The sequence below is a fragment of the Buteo buteo genome, chromosome Z (genome assembly GCF_964188355.1).
Source record: "Buteo buteo chromosome Z, bButBut1.hap1.1, whole genome shotgun sequence".
Taxonomy (NCBI): domain Eukaryota; kingdom Metazoa; phylum Chordata; class Aves; order Accipitriformes; family Accipitridae; genus Buteo; species Buteo buteo.
Window position 1 is genome coordinate 40748531 of NC_134204.1, and position 27896 is coordinate 40776426.

A 27896-nucleotide genomic window follows, 5' to 3' on the forward strand; every position below is an offset into this window, starting at 1 on the left:
AGTGGGACAATCACCTCCCTCGACTGGCTAGCGATGCTGTGCTTGATGCACCCCAGGACACGGTTGGCCCTTTTGGCTGCCAGGGCACACTGTTAACTCATATTCAACTTGCCATCAACCCAAACCACCAGATCTATTTCTGTGGAGCTGCTCTCCAGCCTCTCATCCCCTAGTTTGTACATATAACTAGGATTGCCCTGTCCCAGGTGGAGAATCCAGCACTTGCTCTTGTTAAATTTTGCATGGTTGGTGATTGCCCAGCTCTCTAGTCTATCTCAGATCTCATATCCTCACTGCATAAGCAAATTCAGATCAACCATGCTTCTTTCTGTATGATTTTCTTAGAAACCTCTAGTAAGATTAACTCATCATCTTAGCAATATGGAAATGGAACAAGTTTACTGAAAGCAAACTGAGAAATACAGATAACTAGCTTTTATAGAAAGTTTGAAATACAACATAGCCTATAAATTCTACAAAGTGAGGCATTCTAGTAATGTAACATTCCTAAATGATTGCTGAAAATTATTTCAAGTCTACCTGAACCTTTTGGTTCTAATTCATTGTGTCAGCCAAAAATGAAAATAATTGAAAAAGTTTAAGAGTGCAGCTATTCAATTTAAATTTAAAATAAAATTGCATTACAAAAAGTGTGCCTTTAAGGAACTAAAAATAACAAAAAAGAAACAGAAACAATTGGCTCAGTCTAAGTCACAAAGGTTGTTGGAAAACACAAAGATGTTTATTTGAGATGGCTCATATTAAAACAATTAAGTAAAAATAATTTATTTGGTCACAAAAAAATGTAATTGTTCACACAAGTCTGGTCTTCCAGTTGGTCTGAAACTAGCATTTCTCAACCATGCTGGAATCCATTTTGCTAGAACTATTATAAATTTTAATAAATTTCTAAATTCCTGCTGCTGAGAGAGTTAGGACTGCTCTTGCTTCTCAGAATTAATATGGCAGAAGAAAGGCACTATGCCAACAAATAAATTCACTCACTTACAAATATGTACATTCCCACTCTTAAAAAGTTTCATCTATGTGACTGGTGTTCTTAAAGCAAAGAAATAAATGGCTTGCTTTCTGCTGGTTTTCTATTCTTGGTTTTTAATGAGTTCTAGAGCTAATTACTGGATTTTTGCATTTGTAAGCAATCAGTATTGCATCCTGTGCATGGCTTGTGGCACCCTGTAAAATGGGGGGGGGGGGGTGTGTGTGTTAAATGAGTACAGGAATTCACTGATGTTTCCCATGTATTTAGAAAGTGTTATTTGTAACAAGGATTACCTTGTTAAAATAACAAGAAGTCATTGTTACCTCGTAACACTCAAAAAAGAAACAACCAACCAAAAACTTGTAGCTATCATCTCTTGCAGCACTTGGGTTTATAACAGAAAAGGGCAGAATTTATATTTGAATCTTCTGCCATCTTTTACCTCATTTTATTAACAGCTGTGTTGGGTTTCATACATTAATGCTTTGAATAAATTTTTTCTTATGAGAATTGTGGATATTCCTACTTTTTGGTACTTCCAGAATGTGATGAGATGTTGGTGACCAAAATATTGGTTATTTTTTCTTCATAATGAACTGTGTAAACTTTTTTATCTTGAAGTCTTTGATGTATCTAACATAGTTTATAACACATATTGTCTCAGTCACCATCAAACCAAAGACTTTATGCTCAATATGGCCCAAGATGGTAAAGCTGCAGGAGTCACCTACAGCCAACATGACCAATCCTGAACTCTCAAAATTCAAACTTATTGGAACAGGCTGTACATTCTGTTTTTCAATAGAAACATTCAGTCCTGTTGGGATACTGCTGAATCTCAAATCAGAATCCTCACTTGCTCTGGTGTGTCATATCCGCCTGAGGCAGCAAGTTCCAAACACAAATATGTGCATAAGAGGAAATATCCTGGGTCACCCCAATGGTTGGCCTAGCCCAACAGATGCCCAGGGATGAACAACAGGGCAAACATACATGAATAATAAGTCCTAGACTCCAACTATATTCAGTTTGGGTACTTGTCAGTCAGGTGTGTTTTTTATGTATTTAGCAACCCCCAGAGGATTTCTTTTTCATGCCTTAGATCAGTCTTCCTTCAGTCAGATGTGCACTGGCACCCACCATCTACCATTCCCTCTCTTTTGCTTTTTCTGAACCTGGCTTTTACTCAATTCATTTGATGTCCTTAGTTCTCATACTGGAAGACATACTGAATATGAATTTTGGAAGAAAAGTTATGTTCTTTGGGCAGTTTTAAATATAGCACCTGGTAACTTTATTAAAAGTTTCCTTGTTGCTGCATGGGAGAGGCAGGACAGAAGTCACTGCTTTTCTTTCTCCTGAACATTCAATATCTTCTGTATTTGTGTTATGTTCTGCCTTTTTTACCACTTATCTGATGCAAGCATATTCTTTCTGATTTGCTTTCTATCTGCATTTTTCCATGCCTTGACTATTCATGCTCCCCATCTCAAGAGCATTTCTAATTCTGGTGGAAAGATATTATTAAGATAAGAGGTGAAATGAGGCACAGAAACTTGCAAAGCTGAAAAGTGAGAAATAATTACAAGGAAAAATGCAATGTTTTACTGAGACAAAATATAGCACATTGAGTTTTCAAAATCCAAAAATTATGATGGGTTCTATATTTCAAAAGCATAAACATTTCTCATATAGTTTCATAGATATATTATCTTTATACTTTTTAGTTTCTTGTGAAGGATTTTGCCATTGTGCATTGAATCATACTTTGAACAGTCTATTGAATTTTAGCCACTTTAATCTAGTCTGATTTCAGAAAGGAGCTGATTTATATTCTGGACTTCTTGTTAACTTGAAGCTCAGGTGCTGGAGCTGATTTTCTTCCCCTGTTTTTATCAGTGACAAATTCACTGTTCTGTGTTGACTTACAAATTGTAGAATGATATGCCAGAAGAGGGGCAGCATGCCAGCATGCATACATGGTGGAGTCATGGCTGATAACCAATGTGGTCTTATATTCACTATCTGCTGAGTGAATCTCAAAAGTCCTCTCTGCCCTACTGAGATAGAATTTCCCCTAAGTAAGCAACAACAATCAAGAGGCACCCAATAATTACTAAAACTCTTGTTCAAAACACAGATTTTTATCTCTCTGTGACATTAACTACTCCACATACTAAGTTTCTGCATTACACTCTGAAAGCTAGAAAATTACTGCTTACACAAGCTTTTCCAGCTGCTATGAATCTGGTAAGAAATCCTGTCACTGCAATCGCATCTAAACACTAGCCCCCCTGGCATATTAAACTCTGTCAACACAACATTAAATATTGAACACTGACCCCTTGTTGGTTAAATGATAAGTTCATCAAGTGTAAGTAGTCTAGCTGAAATATATCTTCCACTAAAAATTATTGCAATAGTCATAGATTTGTCTAGCATCTGCTGCAGAAAGGACTGATAAAGACCTGTTTTTCCAGTAAATGCAGTTTCATTTTTTAAAAAGAAATTAGAGTGAAAAATTATATTTCATACTAATAAAAGTTGCCTGATGATTTCTAAAATTAAACAGAGCATTGACAACATGGCTTAATAACTTCCATATAAATGTACTCCATAGCCACTACTAGCAACATTAAACTAAACAGCAGGATGTTTTTCGCAAAAGACCTATGGGTTTGTTTCAGCTTGCAAGACCTGAAATGTTAAAACTATACCTTTTTTGTTCCTGGGGAAAAAAAAAATGATGGGTAAAACTTATCTCCTTTTTGCCCAAATGTTGTTAATGATTCTGTCTCAAAGAAATCAGTCTGTCTCCTCATAAGTTTCCTCTGCTTTAAGTACCTTTCTTTTTAAACAGTACAGGAATATATTTGAGAAAACATGGTACCTCTGTACCAGAGAGATGTTCATACTACTATATAGCTCTGCAAACTATCCCCTGTCAAATGAGAAAAGTAAATTTTGTTCAGCAATTTTCATCCAATTTCAGAATTTTAACATGGGAATCAGTGGCATTATTCTCCATTTTACCAAAATTTCCACAGTCATGGGGAAATTGTCACATGATGCAGAACCATCATTCATCCATGAACAACCACCAGGCCACAGCCATGTATGAGGAGCAATGCAAACGCTGATTAAATCCCTTAACAGTCCTAGTCTGCCTGTTTCCACTAATTTCCTGCTTTCCATGACACACTAGACAGCTTTGTCTGAACTGTGATCTGACAGAACTAGGTACTGCCAATATGGAGAGGGAGTTTAAAAATTTACAATGCTATGACAGAGGAGGATAGTCAGAAAAAGGTCTTGTCCACAAAGTCACTAGTGCCACTTCATTAGGCTGTGAACTTCAGGAACAGATGATATAAAATGTATTTACTTCAGGTTGCTCCAAGGACACCATAACTACATGTAATAATTTTTTAATCCCTTAATACATTCACTGTGATGAAAAGAAATTTCTTACAAAAGGAGCTTAATATTTTTATGAAGAATGTCGAATTTTACATACTGTTGCTTGAATTGTATATAAAAGCTGCACTTTCATTTACTCTAAGTAGTACATTAAGTGTTTATGGGGTTTTCTTGCAATCAAAATCTCAATTCAGTTATTATTGATAAAAACATAAGAGAGCTTGATCTAGAAAATAAGAAAAATGTTTAAATGGCTATTACATAGCAGCCAAATATATTTATGTAACTAAATGTTAATATCCAATCAAGGGCAATATTTTGTGCCTCACAAATATGTTCATTACTTGTCAATAAGAAAAATTCTTTTACAAAATAATGGCAATGTTGCTTTATCCACTCTCCTTTAGAGACAGACTTGCTCCAGATCTTAGTTCTGTGATACAGAGTCTGCTTACCAGTTTATTTTTGTAAAGCAAACAAAAGTAAAACAATGAATGTAAACATGCATATGTTTAACTACTTTCCAGGTTGCAGCATAAGCTAATATAACAGCTTTTGGTAGCACAGTTCTTGTTAGTACAAATCTGTTACCACACCTTTCAACTGAGAGAAAGCTGAATTCCTCCTGAACTGTCTTCATCTGCTAGTCTGTTACCACACTTAAAGCTCATGTTGCTTTAATCTAAGCAGCTTTGTACACAAATTTTCTTTCCCTTCAGATCAAAATATAATAACTTTTATAAGTAATTTAACCCAATCTCTATAGACCCATTTCTCTGGATTCCAGAGGTTGATTGCTGGAGTTTTTTGTGTTACTTTCTCAGTCAGGTTTTGGTGCTGAAAATTAGGGATTGACTTTCCTCATTCCATTGTCACCCATCCCAGCAGCTTTTTGAGGCTAGCATCTTTTTGCCTTACCTTAAATCAGGTATCTACTTCACACTCCAGCTCAGAAGATGAGCTTTAAGTAACAAACAGCTAGTTTTACAACATACACAGCAGCATCTTCACTAAGAAAGTCAAACCTGCCCAGGTTTTCATATAGCAACACTGACTTCAGGTGCTTACTGCACACTATTACAGCAAACACAGTCACTACCAGTATACACCTCTATCAGCCAGGGCTGCATCTGCTCTAGAAGGAAGCAGATTAAGCACAAAAAAATTGGTATTGGACTGGGCAGCTGGATCAGGAAGGCATGACTTTCACCCTGTTGCTACACTGCAGAGTCGTATCCGTGAGGCCCCATATAACTTTGAATATGCCCACACACCGGTCACTTTGCTTCAGCCAGTGCCAGGAGGAAAGCAATAAGAGAGCAGGCTCCTTGAAGACATCTTGTGAGTCCACAGAATGGCTGGAAAACAGTCTTAAGAGCACAGAGGAGGAAAGGTAAAGGCCTCAAATGAAAACTAAATACAAAGGGACATTTGAAAGAACCAACCAAGGAACAACCATTTTAATGAAGCAGGAAGCAGACACAAGAACAATTCTTTTGTTAGACTTTTACCATCCACACTCAGAGTATTTAAATTCTCAGGAAAAAAAGGCAACATGCAAAGTAGAGAAACATAGTTTCAAACCACATCTATTTTAGAAATGTGATAGCACGAACTTCATTTCTTTCCCACCACCCGTAGTTCTCCAGACCTTCCAGGGCAAATTTCTGGGATCTTCTGACAACAAAAAAGATGAGGTAGCCACTTCCAGCAAGTGTGCATAGGGCTAAGAAGTTAGCAAGAACCCTCAGGAATCGAGTCAAGTGAATATTTTCCTCTTTTCGGCTCTCCTGCTCCTCCACGATAGCTTCCTGCACTTGTTAGAAAGAAAATAATATTATGAGTATTTTAATGGTCAAGACTCCACCTTGCTTCCCCAGTTGTTAGAAGTCAGTTAAATAAATTATGAAGACATGAATGGACACCTGGTCATCATGTTTCGAGAAGACTTTAAATTGTCTCATAAAATCTGTTTTGGAGCCTCGTGGACCCTGAGATTTTGACTCCCCAGAGTTCACTTTGCTTCAATGGAGTGTGTCCTCACTGAGTCTCATTACATCTGCACTTGTGTGCCGAAAAGAAACTAGCATTTTCTGTCAGCTTGCAAGGTGCTCTGAGGCTGAGTGACCCAGTAGGATAAATGTGTGATTAGCTGCCAGAAAAAGAACTGTCATACTTTAAAAATGTGCATTTGTGAGAAAAAGGTAAAAGGTTTTATTCTGAAAGTCAGCAGTTCAGAAGGAATGAAAAGACAGTTCAGTTGTAGGAAGCCCAGAAAAGGCAAACAGTGCACAGCTTCAGACTGCAGAATAAAATGTTTGTCCCACATTTAACCTTGGCCAGGACTGATAAATACTAAGGCTCTGGTGTAGCTATAATGTCCAGCTCCCATTTTTGACAGCAGAAAGAGCTTTGCTCTGATGTGTCCTTGTGAAAAGAGAGTTCGGTTACAGCTTCTCACTTTGGTATAGAGATGAGTTGCCCAGAGGGGAAGCTGAGCTCCAGCACTGTAATAATTACTCTGCATTGCTCTGCTTTTCTTACAACTTGTGTTTGTTACATAAATGAAAGGAGATTGCAGCAGGTCTTGAGCAAAACTCCCATGACCTCACCCAAGCCAAGATTCACACTTTCTCACAGAGGTTCCTTGCTCATTTGCAAAGATCACTGTAAAGCTTCATGAGTTTATTTCTCAAAATTCAGTCTCTGTCCCAAATGATTTGTGTTCCTCTCCCAATAACTTTCAGCAACTGGCCTTAGTAGGCAGGCAGGGAAACTTCACACAGTTTCAGTGCTTTCAGTCAGTATTTCTTCAATATTTGTTTTCCTTGGACCTTTTCTTTCTACTGACTTTGAGTGTAGTTATCTTTTATGCCTGCAGTTGGGATGGTAGGTTGGGTGAGATGCTATATTGGCTATATCACCACTGTAGAAAGGAAGGGTGTTGTGTGTGATTGGATGGTGCAGCTAGTGCTTGGTCCTCCAGCTCCCATCCTACATATTGTCAGTGTGACTGCAAGACTAGCATCTTGTTCATCATGTGGCAACGCCTTGCCAGTGTATTCCCTGTACATTACTACATTGAAAATTAGATTTTCCTTTACATGCTGCACTGGCATGTCCCAGTGACCGCAGTGTGGAAACACACTCTTTAACATTCAACAGATACAATATATCCCTTTCACTCTTTTCACAGCAGTGCATTTTACATCCTGCACAGATTCCTCATACAACGACTCTTGAAATCAACATACCCTATAAACTGAAAAGAGGCCTAAGAACACCTTGTATTTCCTTGCAAACTGGGCTACATTTTGTAATTAATTCAAAAATAAAAACTTCATATTAAGCAAGGTAAGTAACATTTTTCTTACTGAAAAATGAGTTTACACTCAAAATTATGAGGCCAAGTCTTCTGACATGATGAATAGCCCTTTATAGATGATCCTATTGCTTTATCTTATGATATGTCTTCAGTGTAGCAAGAGAAGATGATAACGTGAGGTTGGCAAAATGTCACCAGCATTTTAAAAATAAGTTTTTCAGACAAGCACCATAGAAACTGGAAGCCATCAGAGATGAGAAAAGGGAAAAGATTATTTTTACAGTAGAATTATTTTTCTAAAACTAGTAGTGTAGTCACAGAGGACACAAAAAGATGTCATTAATGCTTTTTCTTCCACAATCAAAAGGAAAAAGTTAAGATGGCAAGGCAGAAAGTCCCAGACTCAAAAGAGTATAGAGCTGCCAATTTTAGTTTAAGTTTCTAGGCCCCAAGCACAGCTAATACTTAACCTTGGAGTTCCATTTGATTCACAGCAGTGTGAAAGACAAATCAGGTTACCTCTCCTTAGTGAGCTCTATTTTACCTTAAAGCTTGTTGTGATGGAGGCAAACTTATTATCTGCTGTCTCAGGATTGCCAATCAGGTAGTCCCAGCTTGTGAACATTTTCCAGCTGAAATTAAAACTAGTATCATCCCCACCACCTTCTTCATTTGCATTCCTTGCCATTCTACAAAAGCCAGAAAGACACAGGAAGACCTCATTAGAACTAGTTCTGCTATGTAAGCATGATTTTTAAATTGTTCCTAAATTCTAACATTGTTCTGAAAAAACCCCTGTATTGTTATTACAGTCAGTCATGTTATACTAAATCTGGAAAGCTCAGTCTGAAACAAGAGAGGAAGATGGAGATTTTCATATTTAGACAATTTATGAGCTCACAACACACATTTTGATGAGAAAGAATGAATTTATTTCATTAATATCTCAGAGAAACTCTGCTGGAGAAGAAACTCTATGGGTAAACAACATCAAGAAGATCTCTCAAATAGAAAGCTGCAGAGCATCCTGACCTGCAGTAGATTTTATTACAGACTTCACAAAGAGAAAAAAAGAGTTCTAAAATAACCAAATAAACAACAACAAAAGCCAAAACAAACCCTGGTTATGCCATAGAAAAGTATCACTAATACAGCTTTCTATCTTCATTTTAATCTCTTATGCACTTATAAACAAGATTTCTAACAGTATCCAGAAACATCAAATTATTTCTTCAGTGATCTGACTTAATCTTGACTACTAATGTCTCTATTTCAAAGTGTTGTCACTTTTGTAATAATAGTGGTCTTGCTTCTGCATACTATCACTTAATTCAAACAATTAAGCACCAGGATGGTGTATATTGGTAGGGTAAAAACCATTTATCCTTCAGTATTGTATTGATTTCTTGGTCAGGGAAAGGCAACACCTATTTTAAAGCTCACTAATGCAGCAGAGTTATGTTATTAGTGTCAATATGTTCTACATACCACATCTTTAACAGTTCAGTAAAATACACACTCTCAAATCTAAGAAGAGAATAGTAAGTAAATAATACAGAAAAATCTTCTGACCTGTCATAAACCAATACCAGGGTTTGTGGGTTTTTTTTGCTTTTCCTTCTATATATACAGAAGGGACAGAGATCATGAAAGGTTCTTAGTAGGATCTGCCCTGATGCTGTTTTCTAGACTAAGATAATTCCTTCTCAAGGGTTCCTAATGAAATAGTGAACAGTCTTGTGGTTGGAATATAATTTCTTTGAGACCAGAAATGTTTCCATTTTATGTTATGGACTGGAAGACCTGTAGAGAGGAGCCCTAAATCTAAATACTTCCCCTAAATAAAATAATAATGCTTATAATCCTCACTAACTCTTTCACGTAGACATTCCCTTTTCCGGATCTCAGTCAAAAGAAGAAAAATTGTTGCACCTCCTGTTGCACTTCTTTTAGTTGCTGTGCCCACTGTGTTGCTTTCTGGAGAAACAGCAAAGAGCAGAAGATTGCAGGAGCTGCTCATAAGGTTATAAAAATATTGATCAGCATTAGTGTTATGTGGCTGGATAGGAGGTCAACATGTACAAAGTATTTTTTCCTCAAGGATATTCTTCTGTTTGGGCCACAGGCATTTTCTGCTAGAAGGATTTTTTTTTTATTATTTTTTGTTGTTGTTGTTCTGGGTGTCAGTCACTGAAATACAATTGTCTGATACTAAGACTTTTCTAATCTTCACAGCTACATTATCAAAAAATATTTTAAAATATATTTTCAAGGTAAACCAATTACTTTTTTATTGCAGTAGTCTGTTCCTTCTCCAGAAATATATATATATGTATCTGAAGACTTTTTTTTTTTCTTTTGAAATGCTTCTTGCCCTATGCAGGAAACCACGTAATATTTGAAAAACAGAACATGAACTAATCTAGTGCTCATGCACTCATTCACTGTAGGGATCTTTTAAAGCTACCAATATAGCTAGCTGTATTGTGGTAGGTAGTCACCTTGCTTCAGTCAAGAGTATTAAAGATTATATTTATTGGTGGCCGATGTCCTTAGAAACTATCAGAATTATCACATTTTATTCCAACAGTGAATTATTGTGAATAACAGTTTTATAACTGTGTTTAATAATAGTGAATAATAATTTTATTTCATTTAAATTCTGACCCTAAGACAAAATTCAAGTCCAGAATTTGAAAGCAAAAAGCTACTATATCACCAGCTGAACTGCATAAACCCTGTTTCACTGACCCCTGTGCTTCCTAATGCTTAAATGTTATGTTCTTAACATTGTAGTAAGCATAGTTTTCACACTGCTGGAGATTATTTTGTGTTCCACAGAATATTAAACCCTTGCTATGGCCAGTAGCATTAATTCTTCCCTCTACACCACTGTGCAAATGTGACCTAACCACCATAGTCTTGCTGAGGATCATTTACTGCTGACTGTGAGCTACACACAGAATTATTTGCCATGTTTCTTTCTTTCTTGTCTTCTTCTTTCACAGAAGAATTTAACTCACATAAGGTATCATTAAAGGTAGAACAATTGAATTTCCTGGATGTTAGCTGACATTCTGCTAGATGCAGAGTATTATGAAAAGATGGGCTGACAGCTCTGTTCCTTACTTTATGCATTCATTTTTCATTTTGAAGTTGCAGCAAGGAAGTGTTATGTTATTTCAGTAAGGATTTTTTCCCACTTCCACAACACTGCAACGCAGCTGCTGGTGCAGAACAGTAGATGAATAAATACAGGCTGAAGGAATCTTGCCTGACTTTGACCTTGCACTTGATCTAGCATTGTCCTGCCCTTACAATAATCATATTTTTAAAAAGATAGTCTCAGTGGTCAAGAGAGGAATTATCTGCCTTTCTGAATGTACTGTACTCCAGAGCCAAGGAAAACTTACGTTCGAATGACAATCATAAAGCTGTAGCCAATAGTCCCAACTCCGACAAGGAAATATGAAAGAGGCATCCTGAACTTGAGCCATCCAATTGTCCTCTGGTTATTGTAATAACCATAAAAGAGTACAGAATACTGTGCAAAGCCCTGTAAAGTCAGCAAAAATTATAATGTCACATCTGTTAAATATGCACATATTCAGAAATTGTACCAGTAACAATGTACAGAAACATTCATTTCAATGCATTCAAAACAGTTGTAAGCATCACTATAATAAATATCACAGGATGGAAAATCTCTCCTTTCATTTAGAAAGACCTACATATTTCATGTCAACTTTCAAATCTTTTATATTTAAAACTCTTCATGGGCACTCCATCTACGATTTAATGAGTCAAAATTTTTCATCTTTACTTCTTGTAAAGAAAAAAACATTTCATTTTACAAAATTTGTTTTACAAATTACTTGCAGATAAAATGCCAGATTCTTAACTTAATTTTCATGTTTCTAAAATTTATTTGCATAGCCTATTTGATATAAAATTTTCATACACCTTCTCTGTCTAGCAATGTTGTCTGCTGTTCATTGGGTGATCATTCTATATAGATTAACCATTAGTTAACTGCATTTTATGGATCATTATTCAGTATGCAGTGGTTTTTAATGCTTAGACTCCAAGGCTAGAAAAAGTGCAATGTAAGTGTACTTTCCTTCTCAGCAATTCAAAGTATATCTCCTTTTCTAAAAATCTTAATGAGAATTACCCTCTCTTCTATGGGTTGGATTGCTGATTTTTTGAAATAATTCAATGGTACATTATTAAATGTAAGCAATTGCTGGTATCTAAAATGATTCAAATACCTAAAACTTCCTGATAATCATCAGGTTAGAGCAAGAACTTGCTTCCTAGAAGAAGACTGTATCCAGAGCCTTTGCAAGGAGATCTCAGCACATGCACAGCAGTGGCAAACCTCCAGCTGGGTGTAATGACTTCAAGTCAAATACAGAGTATTTGACCATGTAATTAGTGGTTAGACCATGTATTATTTTGACACTAGTACAGTAAGCTGAGGGTTTTGTGAATTAAAAAAGCCATTTACTTCCCTTCTGCTTTTCATTTGCTCAGTTTACTTAAAATAAATAATATCTTTCTCACATATTATTGCAAAACATGCACTTAACTTATTTTAGCCCTCATTATATATGAAATGAGTCATGGTGTTATCTGGAAAACCTAATTCACAGTTCTAAGATGAAAATGAAATATTAATATATGATAAACAGAAATATTATTCAAACTGTCTTGCTTTGATAATCAGCATATCTCATTTTTCCTCCTATCAGACTAGGTTTGAGAGATGTGCCTAGACATAACAGATAGTAGTATGTTCTTCTCTGATAAGGGAATTATTGTTATAGAACATATTTATAACTAATTACTGGTAAAACGTCTATAGCAGTCAGGACACATTCAAATTCAATAGTATGTCTTTTGCATCCTTTTGCTCATTAAAGCATCCTATAATTCTGTCTTAGCCCAGGTTTCAATACAGCCTAACACAGTTCTGGAGAGCCTTTTGGATCCCTCAGATTATTAAAATGCTTTTTAAGTTACTGTGTTCTGAAAAGTCAGAGATAATTCCTCCACTGCCTGTCATTCAGTATGTTGTTCCCTGGGGTTTGCCTACTGCATTTCACTGTGAGACTTGAATATCTTTAGCTGTGTAAAGGCAAGCATGCATGGAAGATCTCTCTCACTCCTTTCTGAGCCTAACATAAAAGAGGGGTGAGATAAGAATATTGGTCAAATGCTTTATCGTAATGACCCTTGAGAGTCTGATTTTTTTTAAGTTTGAATTAATATCTGAACTGTGAAATACACAATGTTAAAGCTGAATTCTAATTAAAATACATCAAAATCCAAAACTGTTTCTCTTTGCCATGTCAGTAAAATGAGTACAATTTTAAGCACAAAAAAGCAAAAGATATGTTGAGCTCATCTTTTCTTTACTGTCTTAAAGATTGGTGGGGTTTGGGGCTTTTTTTAGGATGAAATAATGTTTGCACATGTGGGTTCATTTATTTGTAACTTACTTGGTAGCATACAAGAACTGCTAGCAGATGAAGGGTACTATTTCCTGTGCTGCTTAATTAAAGATGATATTGTCTTCAGCGAGTATTTGTCAATCTGACACACCTCAAGAAAATTTTTTTTTTCCCCTCAGTATTTCACAGGATCCATCTCTTTCACTGCCCTATTCTGTGTTTATTACCTTTGCATTTGCTCCTTGTGTTAACTGCTACTCTCTTATTTATGAAACTTTCTTCTTCAGAGCTGTCTGATCCTGTTTCTGACAGTTATTATAAACTTTCTCTCTCTTTCCACCATCTGTCGTCATTCATCTTTTCTCAGATATGTTTCTCTTTAAACCTTATTCCCATTTGCTGTGTAAAGCTCTTCAGTCTCTACTCTTTTTACAAAATATCCAAGTTAATATGGTTCCTTTTTCTCTGGTATCTCACGGATATTTTAATTTCTTATTTTGTAATGTCATGATCTAACTTCCCAGCTACATGTCTAGATGTATTCTTACTGTCACTCAAATACACAAGTCCTGATGAACCAGACACAATGTTATTTTATGCAGCAGTCATTGCAAAATGTTACATGTGTGGCCTTTTAGAAAGATCTTTTTATCCTTTTGTATCCAAAGAGGGTCCATCACTTTATGTGGCAAAATAAAGAAATAATCTGTTCACTTTGCATACCTTTATAGTCAAAAGACAAACATTGTAATTTCTACCTATTATTTTATTATTTTCTTTTAATTTGGTTTTCTATAGTTAATAAACCTGAAAGATTTGCTTATAAATGAGAAAATGGGTATATCCAGCCAAGTTTTTTCTGATGTTCTGTCATCTTACAACATGATTCTTCCTCCACTGATAGCTGAAGATTGAAAATAGAGCTAGGGAAGCTAAAAAAAGGACCAAAATCTGGCATCATCTGAGTCTCCACATGAAGGTATTAAGCCACAAACCAAGGGATCCTGTTTGAGATCTGCAAGTCACAAGGTTAGGGGTCTCTCCACCCCTTAACCATACTAAAAAATGGCAATATTAATGAGAAGCATAGACGCTGTACCCTTTTCATCGTTTTTTCAGAAGAGATCAGAGCTGGCCTCCTGTTGGAAAAGGGACAGGTATGAAAATCTGCCTGTGCCCCTCCAGGGATTGCCTGTGTAGAGCTTCACAGCCTGCACTGTTCTCCCCACTGGCACAGCTGGAATGAGACCTCACATGGTCCAAAGCTACATGGAGACGCCACTTTAGATGAGTCATTCTGCAGACAGCTGGAGAGTCTGAACTGTAAACTGGAGGAACCTGCGCCTGAGTTTATTTTTCCAAGAAATGGGTCTGCTTTCAACATCATATTCATGTTTGCTGTTGCTAAAACAACTCAAGTGCTAAAACATACGTGTATTCATAACTCTTTAAAAGTAAAACTCTTGGTACTTCTTACAGAAGGGAAAGAGTGCAGGAGATTGAGGGAGAAATCACACTTAGTTCAATGGATGCTGCTTTGATTAATCTGAAGGAAAACCTTAACTAGATCGTTGCACCCTTTCACAGGTGAAGAGTACCTTTTGATGACATTGACTGCATGCTGTAGAGAAACCTAAGAGCCTTCTAAGCAACATACTGTAATACCAAATTTATAATCAGCTGACTTTATGCAAAGTTGTATCATCTTTATATAAAGAGGCCGACTATAGAGACGTGTCACATGCAAAATTAGATAAAACTGTTGTTTTCAGGAAGAAAAAGCAGTATGACATATACCGTTAGCTTGTCAGCACAGGAGGTATAGATCCACAGGATAGACTGGGCATCGCATCAACGGTAAAGAATTAAGACATGCTTCTCAATACAGCTAAAATATCTGCATATTCTATAAGACTAAGAAAAACTAAAGATAGAATTCTTTGTTTTAGAAAAAGCCTACAGAGCACATTATTGGAATTTCTTTTCTTTTTTCTAATTCACACTACATCCTCAAATTTGGAACCATAATCATGTAAAAACAGAGGACCAAATTTACCCATAAGAAATGGAAAGTCAGTGCCCAGGGATCTGAATCCAGCTTTGAGACTTTTTCCTATGTGTCTTTGGATTGCTACATATACTGAAAGTGTGTGTGGACATTGAGCTTCATTATATGTTTTGTCTGAAGGAAGTATCTATACTCAGAACTTGTGAAAAATATATGTAAATTAATTCTATTGCCATTTCCTCCTGAAATATTTCATATAAAATTTCTGAATATTAAATAATGAAATAAAAGCCCATAATAATCAAATAGTCATGTGAATATACAATATTGCAAGTTTATGCACTTACACTAAAATCCCAGAGAGTAGCAAAGTTCATAGCACTTGCTTCTTCAGCTCTTGGGACAGTTTTTCTAGGTAAAGAGCCATATGGCTTTCCCATCAAAGCCTGGAACCAAAAAAATGAGAGCAATTTACATTTTAAAGCAAAATACCAACAAAGGGAAGGGACAGTGATCTGTCATTTCTTAGGAAGACTTCTTTTACGCTCCTGAACTCCTTAGTGAGGATGACCTACTTCTCCAATTCTTTTGATCGCTTCTCACATTAATGATTGAAACTATGCTTAAAGTATGCATTTATGGTGTTTTCTAAATTTAAAGTGATGTTCCGCTAGTATCAATGGATTGTCAAACTACATTCAAAGGCAACACAGAGGTCCAAATTCCTCTGATTAGTGGTGTTTGTCTTACAGACAAGACCAGAACATTCATTTTTCTTGCTTTATGAATTTTATTGGGTTTTTAATTGAAATGTATGTGAAGATGTTAGGGATTCAGGTTTTGGATTCTAAGAGTCCCATTGGTGCTGGTGAGATGCTTGCTCAGCCACAGTATATGTCCTCACAAGGTTCTTTCCAGGCTTTACCCTGAAAACTCTTGAGCATTTTCTCTGTTTTGGCTTCAGTGGAAGATGGGTCATACTATTGAAATGCTGTACTAGGATGCTGTTGGAAATTCCTACCTGTTTCGCATCTGCTTACTAGAAGATAAATAAGAGGATGTGGAATAGTGAAATCAAGGAGATGGCACAATACTTTTAATTCCATATAAGCCCTCTTTTTAGAAAGACAATATGGTGGCTCAAAGGAACTAGAAAAATATTATATTTCACAGAAGTGATGTCTACCTGAATTACACCTTCTCTGAGCAGCAATATTAACAGTTATGCTGCACACAGTGCAAAACCTAAGAGTCCCCTCTCATGATTTTACAGCCCTGTTGGGCCTTATCAGCATGTGAGTATTAAAGCAGCTGAAAAGGATTCATGGTGCCTCAGAGGCCTGGAGTGTATCTTTCTATTGCAATGCACATTTCAGTCAAGATACTCCACTTGGTTGCTTCTTAGTCTCAGATCCTCTCCTTCTTTTCTACACAGGAAAAAAAAGTTTAGCACCATCCCAGACCATGGACAAATATTTTCAGGACACAAGCCTATATACTTTTTTCTGTTGTGTCTATTTGAAGACACCTCTCTGTATAGACAACTGTCCACAATCAAAGCACATTTTGACAGCCTTAGTATACATTATTACTTTAAAATGGAGCATAAAGAGATTACAAATTTATTTAAAAGTCCAGTCCTATGAAATCTCACTGCAAAGACAGAAATTCACATAAGAATTTTTAATGAAATTTAAAAGATTCCCACCTCAGGCACCATTACAAGTCCAAAGGTCAGTCCAAAGAGAATCATGTTTATCCCATACATCCAGCGCAAGAATATGAAATAAGATGCTACTGATGAGCCAAAGTGACCTATGAAAACATGAGATGTGAAGAAAGGGCAGATAAGTTAGTACTCTTATGTTATTTTACCTTAAGATGAAGATGCTCAAAGTTTATTCAAAATAAATAAAATCAGGGGAGGCTTTTCATTTTCTTTGTTACCATAATTCTAATAACTTTTTTCTAGATTGCATATTAACATTGACTGACCTGGCAGATAAAATAAAAACAAAAAATAAAGTATTATTTATACAGAGTATTTAGGGTCATGTAAAAGCTGTGATATTTACTAATATTAAATCCTCTAACAGCAGGATTCAAAGCAAATTACTTCTCCCCCCACCCCGCCGTGGGGATAGTCTTTCCAAGGGCACAAAATACTTCTAAGTGCTGTTGCCAGAGTGCTCACCAGAGTTGTTCACCAGGGGACAACAAAAAGATCTGCAAGTGTTTGTACCTTTTCTTTCTCTTACTCTGCTATTTATGTGTTCCACCTGCACCCAGGCGTGGAGGCAGTCCCATCACCAGGTGCACAGATGAAACCTTGGACTCCACTCAGTCTAGACCCCTGATCTAGACCTGTGCGAAGAAGAGGAGGCTGCAGAGGAAGCAGTGAGCACTAAGTGCCTGATTTGACCAACACTCTGCAAGTCAGGCCAAACAGAAATAACAGTCCAAATTCAACGCCATCTTGCTGCAGCACAGCTCTGCTGAATATCAAATGGCTGGCAGTCATGCTCATCTGTCTGCCAAAGTTAGCAAAATACCAGATTTCAATTCCATTACCAGTCAGTCACAGGAAAAAAAAGTGACCTTTCAACAGATTTTTCACACACAGTCTAGTTAAGTAGCCTGATGGCAAATAATGAGAAGAAAATCTCTTTGTTCAGAGGAGTTTACGTTGGTATTTCCACACTGTTTTGCAAGCCTTGTATTAGATTCTTCCATTCTGTAAAATGACATTAACATGACTGGTGCTATTTGGGGCATATACTTATGCAGAATTTACTATAACAACAAAATCAGTAGAAAATGTAATACACTTAAACTGGTATAACCTCAGAGTATAAAGAGAGACTAACTAGTAAGAGGTTTTTATCAGGCCTGTGCAAAGGGAGGAACAAACCATTCTGTCAAGGATTTCAGCATTTCAAAATCTGCTTTATTCACAGTTCAGAGTGGAACCAAAATTTTGAAATTGTTCATGAAGAAGTGGCCAATCTTAGTGACCTACATACTGGGAAGTCTAGGTAGAGGCATAAAGCAAGAGACTTTGAGTTAGTTAATCTGGCTGTGATATGCTGATTACCCAATTACAACCCAGCTACAGCCTGCAGGGATACTATGGACTCAAAAAAATGAAGTGCAGGAAATTAGGAAGATTTCTGATTTCAATACGCTTTTGATACTGTAGACATCTCCATACCGCATTAGTTTTTTTGCTCAAATCCTAATATCCCAATTCTTTTGGGAATGGCTTCTTTTCATGCATTGAGTTATAGTTCTTGTATCAGTTAACCTGATGAAATTACTGCCATGCATCCATCTGGAACATCTGCATTAAGGCAGTGTATTGGAATTACATGCATCAGTATAGTTATTGCAAGTCACAATGCACAGACTGTACATGGGCTTCATTCCTTTTCACCAATGAGGCAAGAACAGCAATCTCAAGTGAAAAAGCTTAGCTGGGGATGAGGATAATTTAGCTGTGGATGCCCTTAAACACATTTCCAGAGTGGGCAGGTCCAAACAGGGGGGAAAACAGGGAACATGGAAAATGGTACAAACAGCCTGCACCATCTGTGGACAAAACCAGTCCAAGTTTCACCAGCGTCTTGAATCCACTCTGGGGTGCAACATGTTCCAGGTATGAAGGAAAGAGTAATACTTTAAAGTAGACTTCACCATCTTTTCCCACATCCACAGCCTTACCATATTATGCATTGGCATGCAGATTGGCATGCACAGTGTAAATTTCAGCAGTGGAATGAGGAGGTTCGCCCTGTTGCAACACAGCAATGGGTGTTCCCATAAGGTCTTGTTGTACAGATATTACTGAATGTCTATTCCGTAATGAAAAGAATCATCTCTTTTCTAAATACAAATACTTCACATATTTATCAACTTCTGTCTCTCTTAAAATCAAAACCCCAGCAGCAGATTCACCAGTTTCCATCACAAGGATGCAGCACAGCAGAGCTTGATGCCTGTTATTCTGAAGCTGAGCTCCCTGTGCTAGAAAGGACTCTCATCTTGAAGCAGGGAGCCTATCTGAGAAAGCCCAGCACTTCATGTTGATACCTGTTCTTTCTAGATAGCTAGCGGCTGGGAAAAGTCAGACCCAACTGAAGAGGGCTGTGGTAAGAAGGGCCCTATTTATTATAATAGGGACCATTATGAAACTAAGCAGAGATTGAAGATGAGTTTTCTTGGAGGGTTTAGATGTAGTTAATACTTTCCTTTTTTCTTCTTTCTATTACTCTCTTTATTTCTTTATTCTTTTATTTATTATTATTAAATGACATTGTTGATTATAATTTTCACAGGAAGGAAAACTCTTTCAAGAATTTTAGTATCTAAACATTAACAACCGCCTGCTGCCAGTCCATAGGCCCATCAGAAATGATCTCTGTATAAAGTTTAAATGTGTCATTAATGCAAGTTTGTAGTTTAGGACCCAGTATGAAAAATTTAAAACAGGGATGTGGCTTCTCATGCCAATGTTAATAATGATTAATAGTTAATAATATTTATTTATTTTTCCTATACCTTTCTATAGCACATCTAAGGCACAGTAGTGTGACTGTTGAATTATCTGACTTGATGTGGTGAGGGTGGTTCTTGGGTCTTGAAATAAAATCAGAATTGGTTTTTCAAAGCAGACCAGAGCTCTTAGGTTTACCTATAACATTAGCTGGTCACCTTAGATTAGTCCAACCTGTCCTAAAGAAGCCCTTTGTTTATCAAAAGTATCTTCTTGAAGTCTGTTTAAACTTTCCCATCAAGCCAAAACTATGGTAACAAAAAAAGCTTGATAAAACTTGTGATACACCTTGGGAGTTCCCAAGCACACCAGCACAACTCCAGATACAGACAGTTTGTTCAGTATGAAGCTCTTTCTTCCCAGGTCTTTCTAGGATAGAAGTAATAACCCAAGGAACTTTTCAGTTCAGTAGCACTGCCAGGCATGTGTGCCACTTGCCCCAGTCCAACACATTCTTCATTTGACCTCTTTTTTGCCAAAGCTATACTATTTCTATTGACTTTATGTGAATTATCAGTTCTGTTGTTCTCATAAAGTGTGTTTATTTCAATGTTGCTTTTCCCATTAAGTTTCCTGCATCAGTTGGCAGTGGTTGGCACAGCTACCTATCCTCTTCAGTTTGTGTGAGAGAAAACTTTCTATGTATCTTACATTGTTTTACCAGTACAGTATTTTCTTTTGAGTCAAAGAAATCTTCCCCAGTACTACCTAACTGATCTTTTACCTCTATACAGGACCTCAATTCACTTTTCATTTGCAATCTGTGCACAACCCTGGCTTCGAGAATGGACCAACACGTAACAACACTACAGTATAAACATCAAGTTTTCTAAAAAAGAGCCTCTATTACATGTTAACTCCTGAACTGCATCACAAAGAAGACAGATCTTTGCCATTCTATTAATATATGGCTTGATTTCCTTTGGTTTGTTGATCCTTTAGATTTTAAGGTAGGTATCATGGTAGTCCTGCATTAATTCTAATTTATAGGGCAAAAATTGTTAGTGCTCTGAAAGTGTCTTCTTTTGGATGAGTCATGCTAGGTTGCTCAGATGCAGTTTTTTAGAAGGACTGAAGAATAAACATCAGTGTTTCTCAGCAGTCAGAAAATTAAATTTACTTCCCCCATTTTCTACTGTAAACAGCTACTGCCTTGTTTGCTTGGGATTTTTTTACAAAGAGCTCACTTTAAGATCAGAAAATGCAAATCATCTTCATATAAGAACACAGACATGACTTATGCTGACAATTTAATTGGTTGGAAGCTAACAACTGTAAAGGTTTGCCAGGCATAAACTATTCCCTCACACAAAGGTATTTAGCCAAATGAAGAGGTTACCTATACAGAGTACTCTGCACATAAGTGTTAGGCTTTTGTTCCATTCATGCTTCTGCTGCTTACAACTTCTTTTAGCCAGGATCACGCAAGATTCAAACAGAACTTGAAATTTTATAAATTCTTGCCTCTCTTTTAGGTGCTATTGGCGTGACATCTTCTTATGCCCTGTTAATACTTACACTTCTGTGCTTAGTGCCTGTCTTTGGAAAGAAAATAGCTCATAGCATAGTATTAGCAGTGATCATGGAGGATTATATAAAGGTTTTACCCCTAGGTTTTGGGGGGCTAAAAGGCTGTTCATCTGACTATAATCTTGTCTGTTGGAAGGAGCAGAAGCTACCCATGAACATTTCATTTTCAAACATGTTTAACTGGTGAATTAAATATACCAGATACTTACCTGTGTGTATGCATGTGTTCTGGTGGAAAAATTACCACAAAAGAAACATTAGTTTAAAAACACTAAGCTATGTAGTGACATGGAAAGCAGTTGTACAGACCCAACTCTGTGGTGGAGAACTGGGCAAGCATATTTTGCATCATCAGATTTCCAGGAGTGGTCCAAACAGCCTACTTTACCTGTTACAATCTTACATAATTTGCTGCTTGTGTCACTGTACTGTCTTCTCAAAAAATGACCTGTCACGTAGACAGTGCTCCCTCCAATTTCCTTTATGCAATCATATTTTGCCACATGAAACTGCAGCCTGTGGGAACTGACATCACTAAGGATGGACCACAAACAATGCTGTCCAACAACAGTATCTTTTTAAATATTGATCCTGGTGTCCAAGTCCAGTGTTCAACCACTTTCTTCAAACACTCCTCAGTATTTTGGGTGGACTGAAGGATCCAGTGGCCACATGCAAGTATTGGGTCTGGCTGAGATGGAGTCAATTATCCCCACAGCAGCCCTCCTAGTGCTGTGCTCTGTATTGGTAGGTAGAAAGGTGTTGGTAACACACCAGTGTTTTGGCTACGCCTGAGCAGTGCTCGCACAGCATCAAGGCTCTCACCAACATTTGCCCCCCTCACCAGTAGGTTGGGGGTGGGTGAGATCTTGGGAGGGGACACAGCCAGAACAGAAATGGAGGATAACTCTTTACCATTTACTAAACTTGATACAATATGACCAATGTAGTACACGTCCTAGCCACACATAAATTCAGATGACAACTAGGTTTCTAGAAAAAGTTGAAGCAGCAGTCTTTTTGTCTCTGTAACTCAATGTGTCTTAATCTCTACTCTTCCATTATACACAGACTAGCTTTTTTCCATTTCAATTTCCCTCACTTCCACTTTTTTAATGTCTAAAACCCCCTTTTTTCTGGGACTTGGCATCTTAGCAGTGTCATCATTAAGGTGACCTTGATCTTAGTACTACAAATTCACTAATATGAGGTACACACTAAAAGCTACTGCTTGGATTAACCAGAATCAAATATATTGTGACTTAAAATTATTTTCCTTAGCAATATTTCAGAGCTGTTCCCTTAAAATCAAGCCTTATTCTAGACTACAAATTTCTGGACCAAACCATGGTTTAACTTCTTAAATTACTAATATTCAGACAGAGCATTGTTTCTGCAAGTAAAAGCAACTGCAGCTTGCCTTAGCAATACTCTGAACAGAACAAAAAATAATAGAAAAAGAGTAAACTTCACAATTTTACCTCCTGAGATTATAAAAAGCTACTATCTCACTGTGATTTTTGGACCTTCCAGGTGACAGCAAAAAAAGTCATTCATTTCAAAAGAAAAAATAAATAGATATAAAGGCAGGACTGGAAAAATTATCCTGTTCTATTTTTGCATTCTGATTTTATAAGGAAAGAAATGTGTCTGTTGGAAGCTATTACTAGCAGAACAGCTTGTGCCAGGACTAGTCCTTTACAGAGGCTTGCAGAAATGTTGCTCCCATGAAACCTCAAGTCTGTTATGTATACCGACCAATAAAATACCACATGCATCTTGCTACTGAGTTTGATTTTAACTACACATATGCAGCAGCTTCTTTCTAAACTCCACCTCAAGTGAGTAGATCATCTGTTCAGCAGTCTGTAGACCATATGTTTAAGGACATTATGTAAGTTCTATTCAATGGTTATTTTGCAGTCCGAAACTCCACAATTCATCATTTTCCTGTTCTTCTACTGTTCTCGTTATTGTCTTTTGTTGCAATCCACAGCTTCTTCCAATGGCAACTTCTCTAAAATCAGTTTCCATTGCGCTTTCATCTGCATTTCATCAGTGGCAGAGCCTCACTCAGGTACCCATGCAGTTAAGCCAAATTTCCTTCAAAGAAAGGGCTGCAGTTTGAATTCATCACTGGAACTGAAACATAAAACTGACTTGTGCCCAAAACCTACTCTCAAACATACCCATAGTACTTACTACACTGTTTTGTTTATATTTATGCCTAATATAAGGGGATATCCGAGACCAGTATTGTTTTCTTTGTGTTGTATTACACAGTTGAAAATGAGAGAAATAACACTAAATTACCTCTTAAGTAAGGCTCAAGATGATGCAAAAACATCACAGAAATAATTATAGTATGAATACAGACAAAATAAACTGAAGGTAGGCAATAGCTAAATCCCAATTCTGCTTTTCTAGGATTAATTTAAACACTGGTTCCTGACCTGTTACCTGTGTATTGAGGATTTTCATCTGTAACTAACTAACTAACTAGTATAACTAACACTCAAGGATATTTTCAACTAGCTATAATATCAAGCTCAATAAATATTAATGAAAAATAAATAGTCATTGGTTTTATACTACACATTGAATACAGACATGTATTTCTAAAGTATCAGAAGTAATTTACCATTTTGGCATGCGTCAAGAATATGATACTAGAGACTATTCTTTATTACCTTCCATAAGTACTTACTTTCAATCTCCTTAATTTTCATTTCCCAGGGTATGCAGGCTGTCTTAAAATTCTCAAAATCTCTTTGAAATTTCATCCATTTCTGAAAAGGGTCAAGATTAAGAAAAACCACCATCATCTCAGTGCCCAGATGCTCAGTTTCCCCTTGAGCTAATGTAACCCCTCAATCATTCACAGTATCCTTTGGCAGAGCCCACTGCAATAGAAGCACTAGCTTATGAAAAACCTTCTCCTTTTGTTTTTTCTGAATGTGTCTCCTACTGGCTTTGTGTGAAGTCCCTATTTCTTCCACAGGAAGAATGACTAAAAAATCCCTTCCTTTCATGCCATTAATTTTTTTTACAATTGTTTCTGAGAATTTATTTAGTTATTTCCTTTGCTATTCAAAATTCAGATCTGGAGCTCAAGCTCTGTCATTTAATAACAATTTCTCTACCCAGTAGTTTACCTATTGGATAAGTATAAATTCTGTAATTGAGCTTCCTGTGCTCAGCTGAGTTTGAAAGCCTAATTATTTTTTTGTAAACATTAGTGTTTATGAGATGTGACTACACAAATGCTTGCAGAAAATCCAGTCTAAGTAAGGGTAAACCTGGCCATAGCAAGTAGTCCTGCCAAACTTTCTTAGCATCATTCTGCATCAGCATTTTAGTTTGGGGCAAAAGTGTGCTTTTGAAGTGAATCTCCCAAACCATCCCAATTTACCACACTACATTTGCACTGTAAAGCAGTGTCAGAGCAAAAAAATAAGTCAAAAGATGTACTTGAGGAATGTACTAATCCACATCCTCCGCTACTGGGTATTTAGTCTTTGGGGCCACACAGGACTTAGCTCAAAGAAAGACCTGCCAGAACACATATTGTGTGGACATTAGGTCCTCAGCAAACACTGTTTGGCCTTTCAGTCACAATCCTACAGAGCCGTATTGCTTGCTAGGATATACGTATCCCTAGAGTCTTGGCTCAGTGGAGATGCCTACAGTATTTTTGCTGTGGGGCAAAAGACACTTTTTGATCCTTCGCAGAGGGCTGTCTGAAGGGAAGGACTGAGTTTTGGATTCGGTCCACAGAAAAACCCAGTCCACACCAAGAGAAATGAACTTTCACAAGATAATCTCTTGCAAACTCTTGCAAAACAGTCAATTTTTGTTTTGATGACAACTCAATCAAGCTGTGAGCTTTCATTAGAAATCTTTTCATGTGAGACCAGTGGAAATAAAAGTGCTAAAATGCAAAGAAAGATAAGGAACTCTATTTTGGAAGATGGGTACATACAGCAATAATCTGCAAAAGGCTCTCCATTTGCATTACATGAAGTTCGTGAAATAATAAATTTACCTTGGTCATCATCACTTTGTATGCATAGAATTTTTTTCCTTTTCCTTTTCCAAGAGCACCTTCAAACTTTTCAACAAAAAGCTGGGCTTCCCTGGAAAATGAGGGCAAAAGAGAGATGTAGATAATGCTATGGTAAATTTGTTTTTGTCTCTACCATAGCAATGTAATTTTTTATGTCTTCTAACTCATCATAGTTTTGTATAATCTTGTTCCCTTAGTAATGTTTAGAAAGAAAAGCTCTGAGATTTTGTATTTCACAGAAGACTAATCATATGTAGTGAAAACAGAACAAGCAGCTTCAGTCATTTGCTCTAATCCAAATGCATCTGGAGCTCTGAGATCTGCCTACATCCAGTTAATATTACCAAATATTTTTGGTCACAGTGACTTTGTCTTGCAGTTCAGCTGCTGCCCATTTGTGCCACTCACAAACTGTTATTCCTTCTGGTTCCAGCTAATATAAATTTTTGTCTAGCTACCTAAGGGAAATTTATTTTCATTTTTTTATTTTGGAGGTATGCATACACTAGAACCTTGGTTCCCCTGTGCCTACCTTTGTCAAGACTAGATTTAGTTCAACTCCTCAGAATTTCTGCATATATCACCTCTAACTATACCATTCTCAGAATCATTTCTCAGAAGTCTAGCTTCAGTGCTCACAGAAAGACTAAAATTTTGCTTATGAATTTACAGAAGTTAAATAATACCCTGGTGATATAAATATGCAAGGAAGATTTTTAAATAGCTTTAAAAAGGCATAATGTCCAAGGATTAAACAATAAACAGATGAGATCAAGAGCATATGAATATTTTCTCCATTTCACCTAATTTTCATTTATAAGTATGACTTTTGTATGTGTCTCTATTGAAAAAATGTGCCCTAAAGGCTAAATGCCTAATCTAAAACACTGGAAAGTAGAGTAAGAATTCTTAGCTCTAAGTGTATGCACAAGACAGTATAACTATTTTGTCCTCACATTAGATGACTGCGAAGCATTGTATATTATATTAGGTATTACACTAAGCACTTGGGAAAAGGTAGACTGTTGGGAAAATGTTAATTGTGATGCAAGTCTCTCCAGAAGTGCTGCAGATAAGTTCACAGAATGAAATTAATTATCATGTTTATATCTTCTGCTCACATATTTTATGTGTGCAAGCAAAAAAATTGTGTTAAACTGCAAATTCTGACAGTGGCATTGCCAGAATAGTGGTGTAGCTGTGATAAAGGAGAATTAAAATTATGTGTGAAGAAGGCTATTAGCTGTATCAGAATTTCTCTTAACTCATGGTTAAAAATCTCAACATCTTTAAAAATATTGTGTATTTTTAGTAACTGCAAATGCTTAGGGTGATCTTCATACTATCATGTGAAGACCTATCAAAACATTTCTCCACTAGACACCCACTGCACCAATCTCTTTAGCTCTCAGTACCAAGGCTCCGAACAGCCTTTTGTTTCTGTGCTTCCCAAGACAGTGCAAAATTGAGCTACTGAACTTGGCTTTTGCTCTTTGAGAGCTGTCTCTCTTTGAGAGCCCTCTGAGCACTCTCGCCTTCCGAGTGTTCACACCTAAACCCAGCTGGTGAGGCATCAGGACCAGTGCCAGCTCACCTGAACTCCCCAAGAGTTCAGCATGCATTTTGCCACCATCTGAGAACCTGTTTTCTCCTTCGAAGTCACAAGTTGGCAGAAGCAAAAAGCTACACACAGTGACATGAATCCCAATCCAATCACTTTTTTTTTTTCTTTTCCCTCTAGCACAAGGCATGCAAAGATTCCAATAAAAAAAGATAAAATACCCAGCCAGGACCCCAGCCACACATCCCACCTATTCACCACTTCAAAGTGTTCCTCAGGGACACAGGTCAGTGTCTTTTTAAGGCTCTAGATCCCTCATTCTCAGTTCTGTGCTTCTGGATCACATCTGTGTTCTGCATTTTGGAGTCTGATCTTTCTGTACTTTAGCTAGCTTTGATACTCACTGGGCCTTCTTTATTTTCCAAGCCACTTCAAGTCCTTCAGAGATTTGCTGGTTCAGCACTCACATCTCATTATTTCATTTTTATTCTCAAAAAAAATCTGCTCTTAAATTTCAGCCCTCTCAAATAAGCCAGTGAAAACAGTTTCAGCTTCAGGAAACCAGTGTCCAAGAGGATTTAAAATCTTGTTGCACTGTCAGGAGATATAAGGCAGTCTTAACAGCAGATGGCAGTTTTCTCATAAACTCAGCAGTCAGTACTGGAGCGCTACCAGAAAAGCAGTCAGAATCAATAAACTGGACGTGTACCAGTCTCCCAAGTCAGTATATGACATTCTGGACTTAAGAGGAAAACCTTCTACCACCACTTCTATCACTAGGTAATTCAAGCACTGGGGCTTGTTCATGAAACAGTACTGAAATCAAAACCTGCAGAGCTGTAGAGAACCTGTGCTTTCAGTCACTAATTATGCGCAGTTATGTTGCAGAATATGAAGATTTCAAATTATAGTGGGGGTTTTTTACAGTGAGGTTAGAAATTTAAAGGGATAATATGAAAACAACCATTAACACATAAA

At 37.0% G+C, this 27896-nt stretch overlaps 1 protein-coding gene across 1 annotated transcript in view; it reads right to left on the reverse strand.

Moving 5' to 3' along the window:
- Positions 1 to 27896, reverse strand: part of TMC1 (transmembrane channel like 1) — a 68472-nt gene that overhangs the window by 15678 nt on the left and 24898 nt on the right. The window contains exons 5-11 of the mRNA XM_075020069.1: positions 25337 to 25427; positions 23999 to 24080; positions 16918 to 17024; positions 15557 to 15655; positions 11159 to 11301; positions 8290 to 8434; positions 6037 to 6231 (exon numbers count right to left, since the gene is read on the reverse strand). Coding sequence (XP_074876170.1) covers positions 6037 to 6231; positions 8290 to 8434; positions 11159 to 11301; positions 15557 to 15655; positions 16918 to 17024; positions 23999 to 24080; positions 25337 to 25427 — 862 coding nt within the window. The remainder of the gene's footprint in view (positions 1 to 6036; positions 6232 to 8289; positions 8435 to 11158; positions 11302 to 15556; positions 15656 to 16917; positions 17025 to 23998; positions 24081 to 25336; positions 25428 to 27896) is intronic.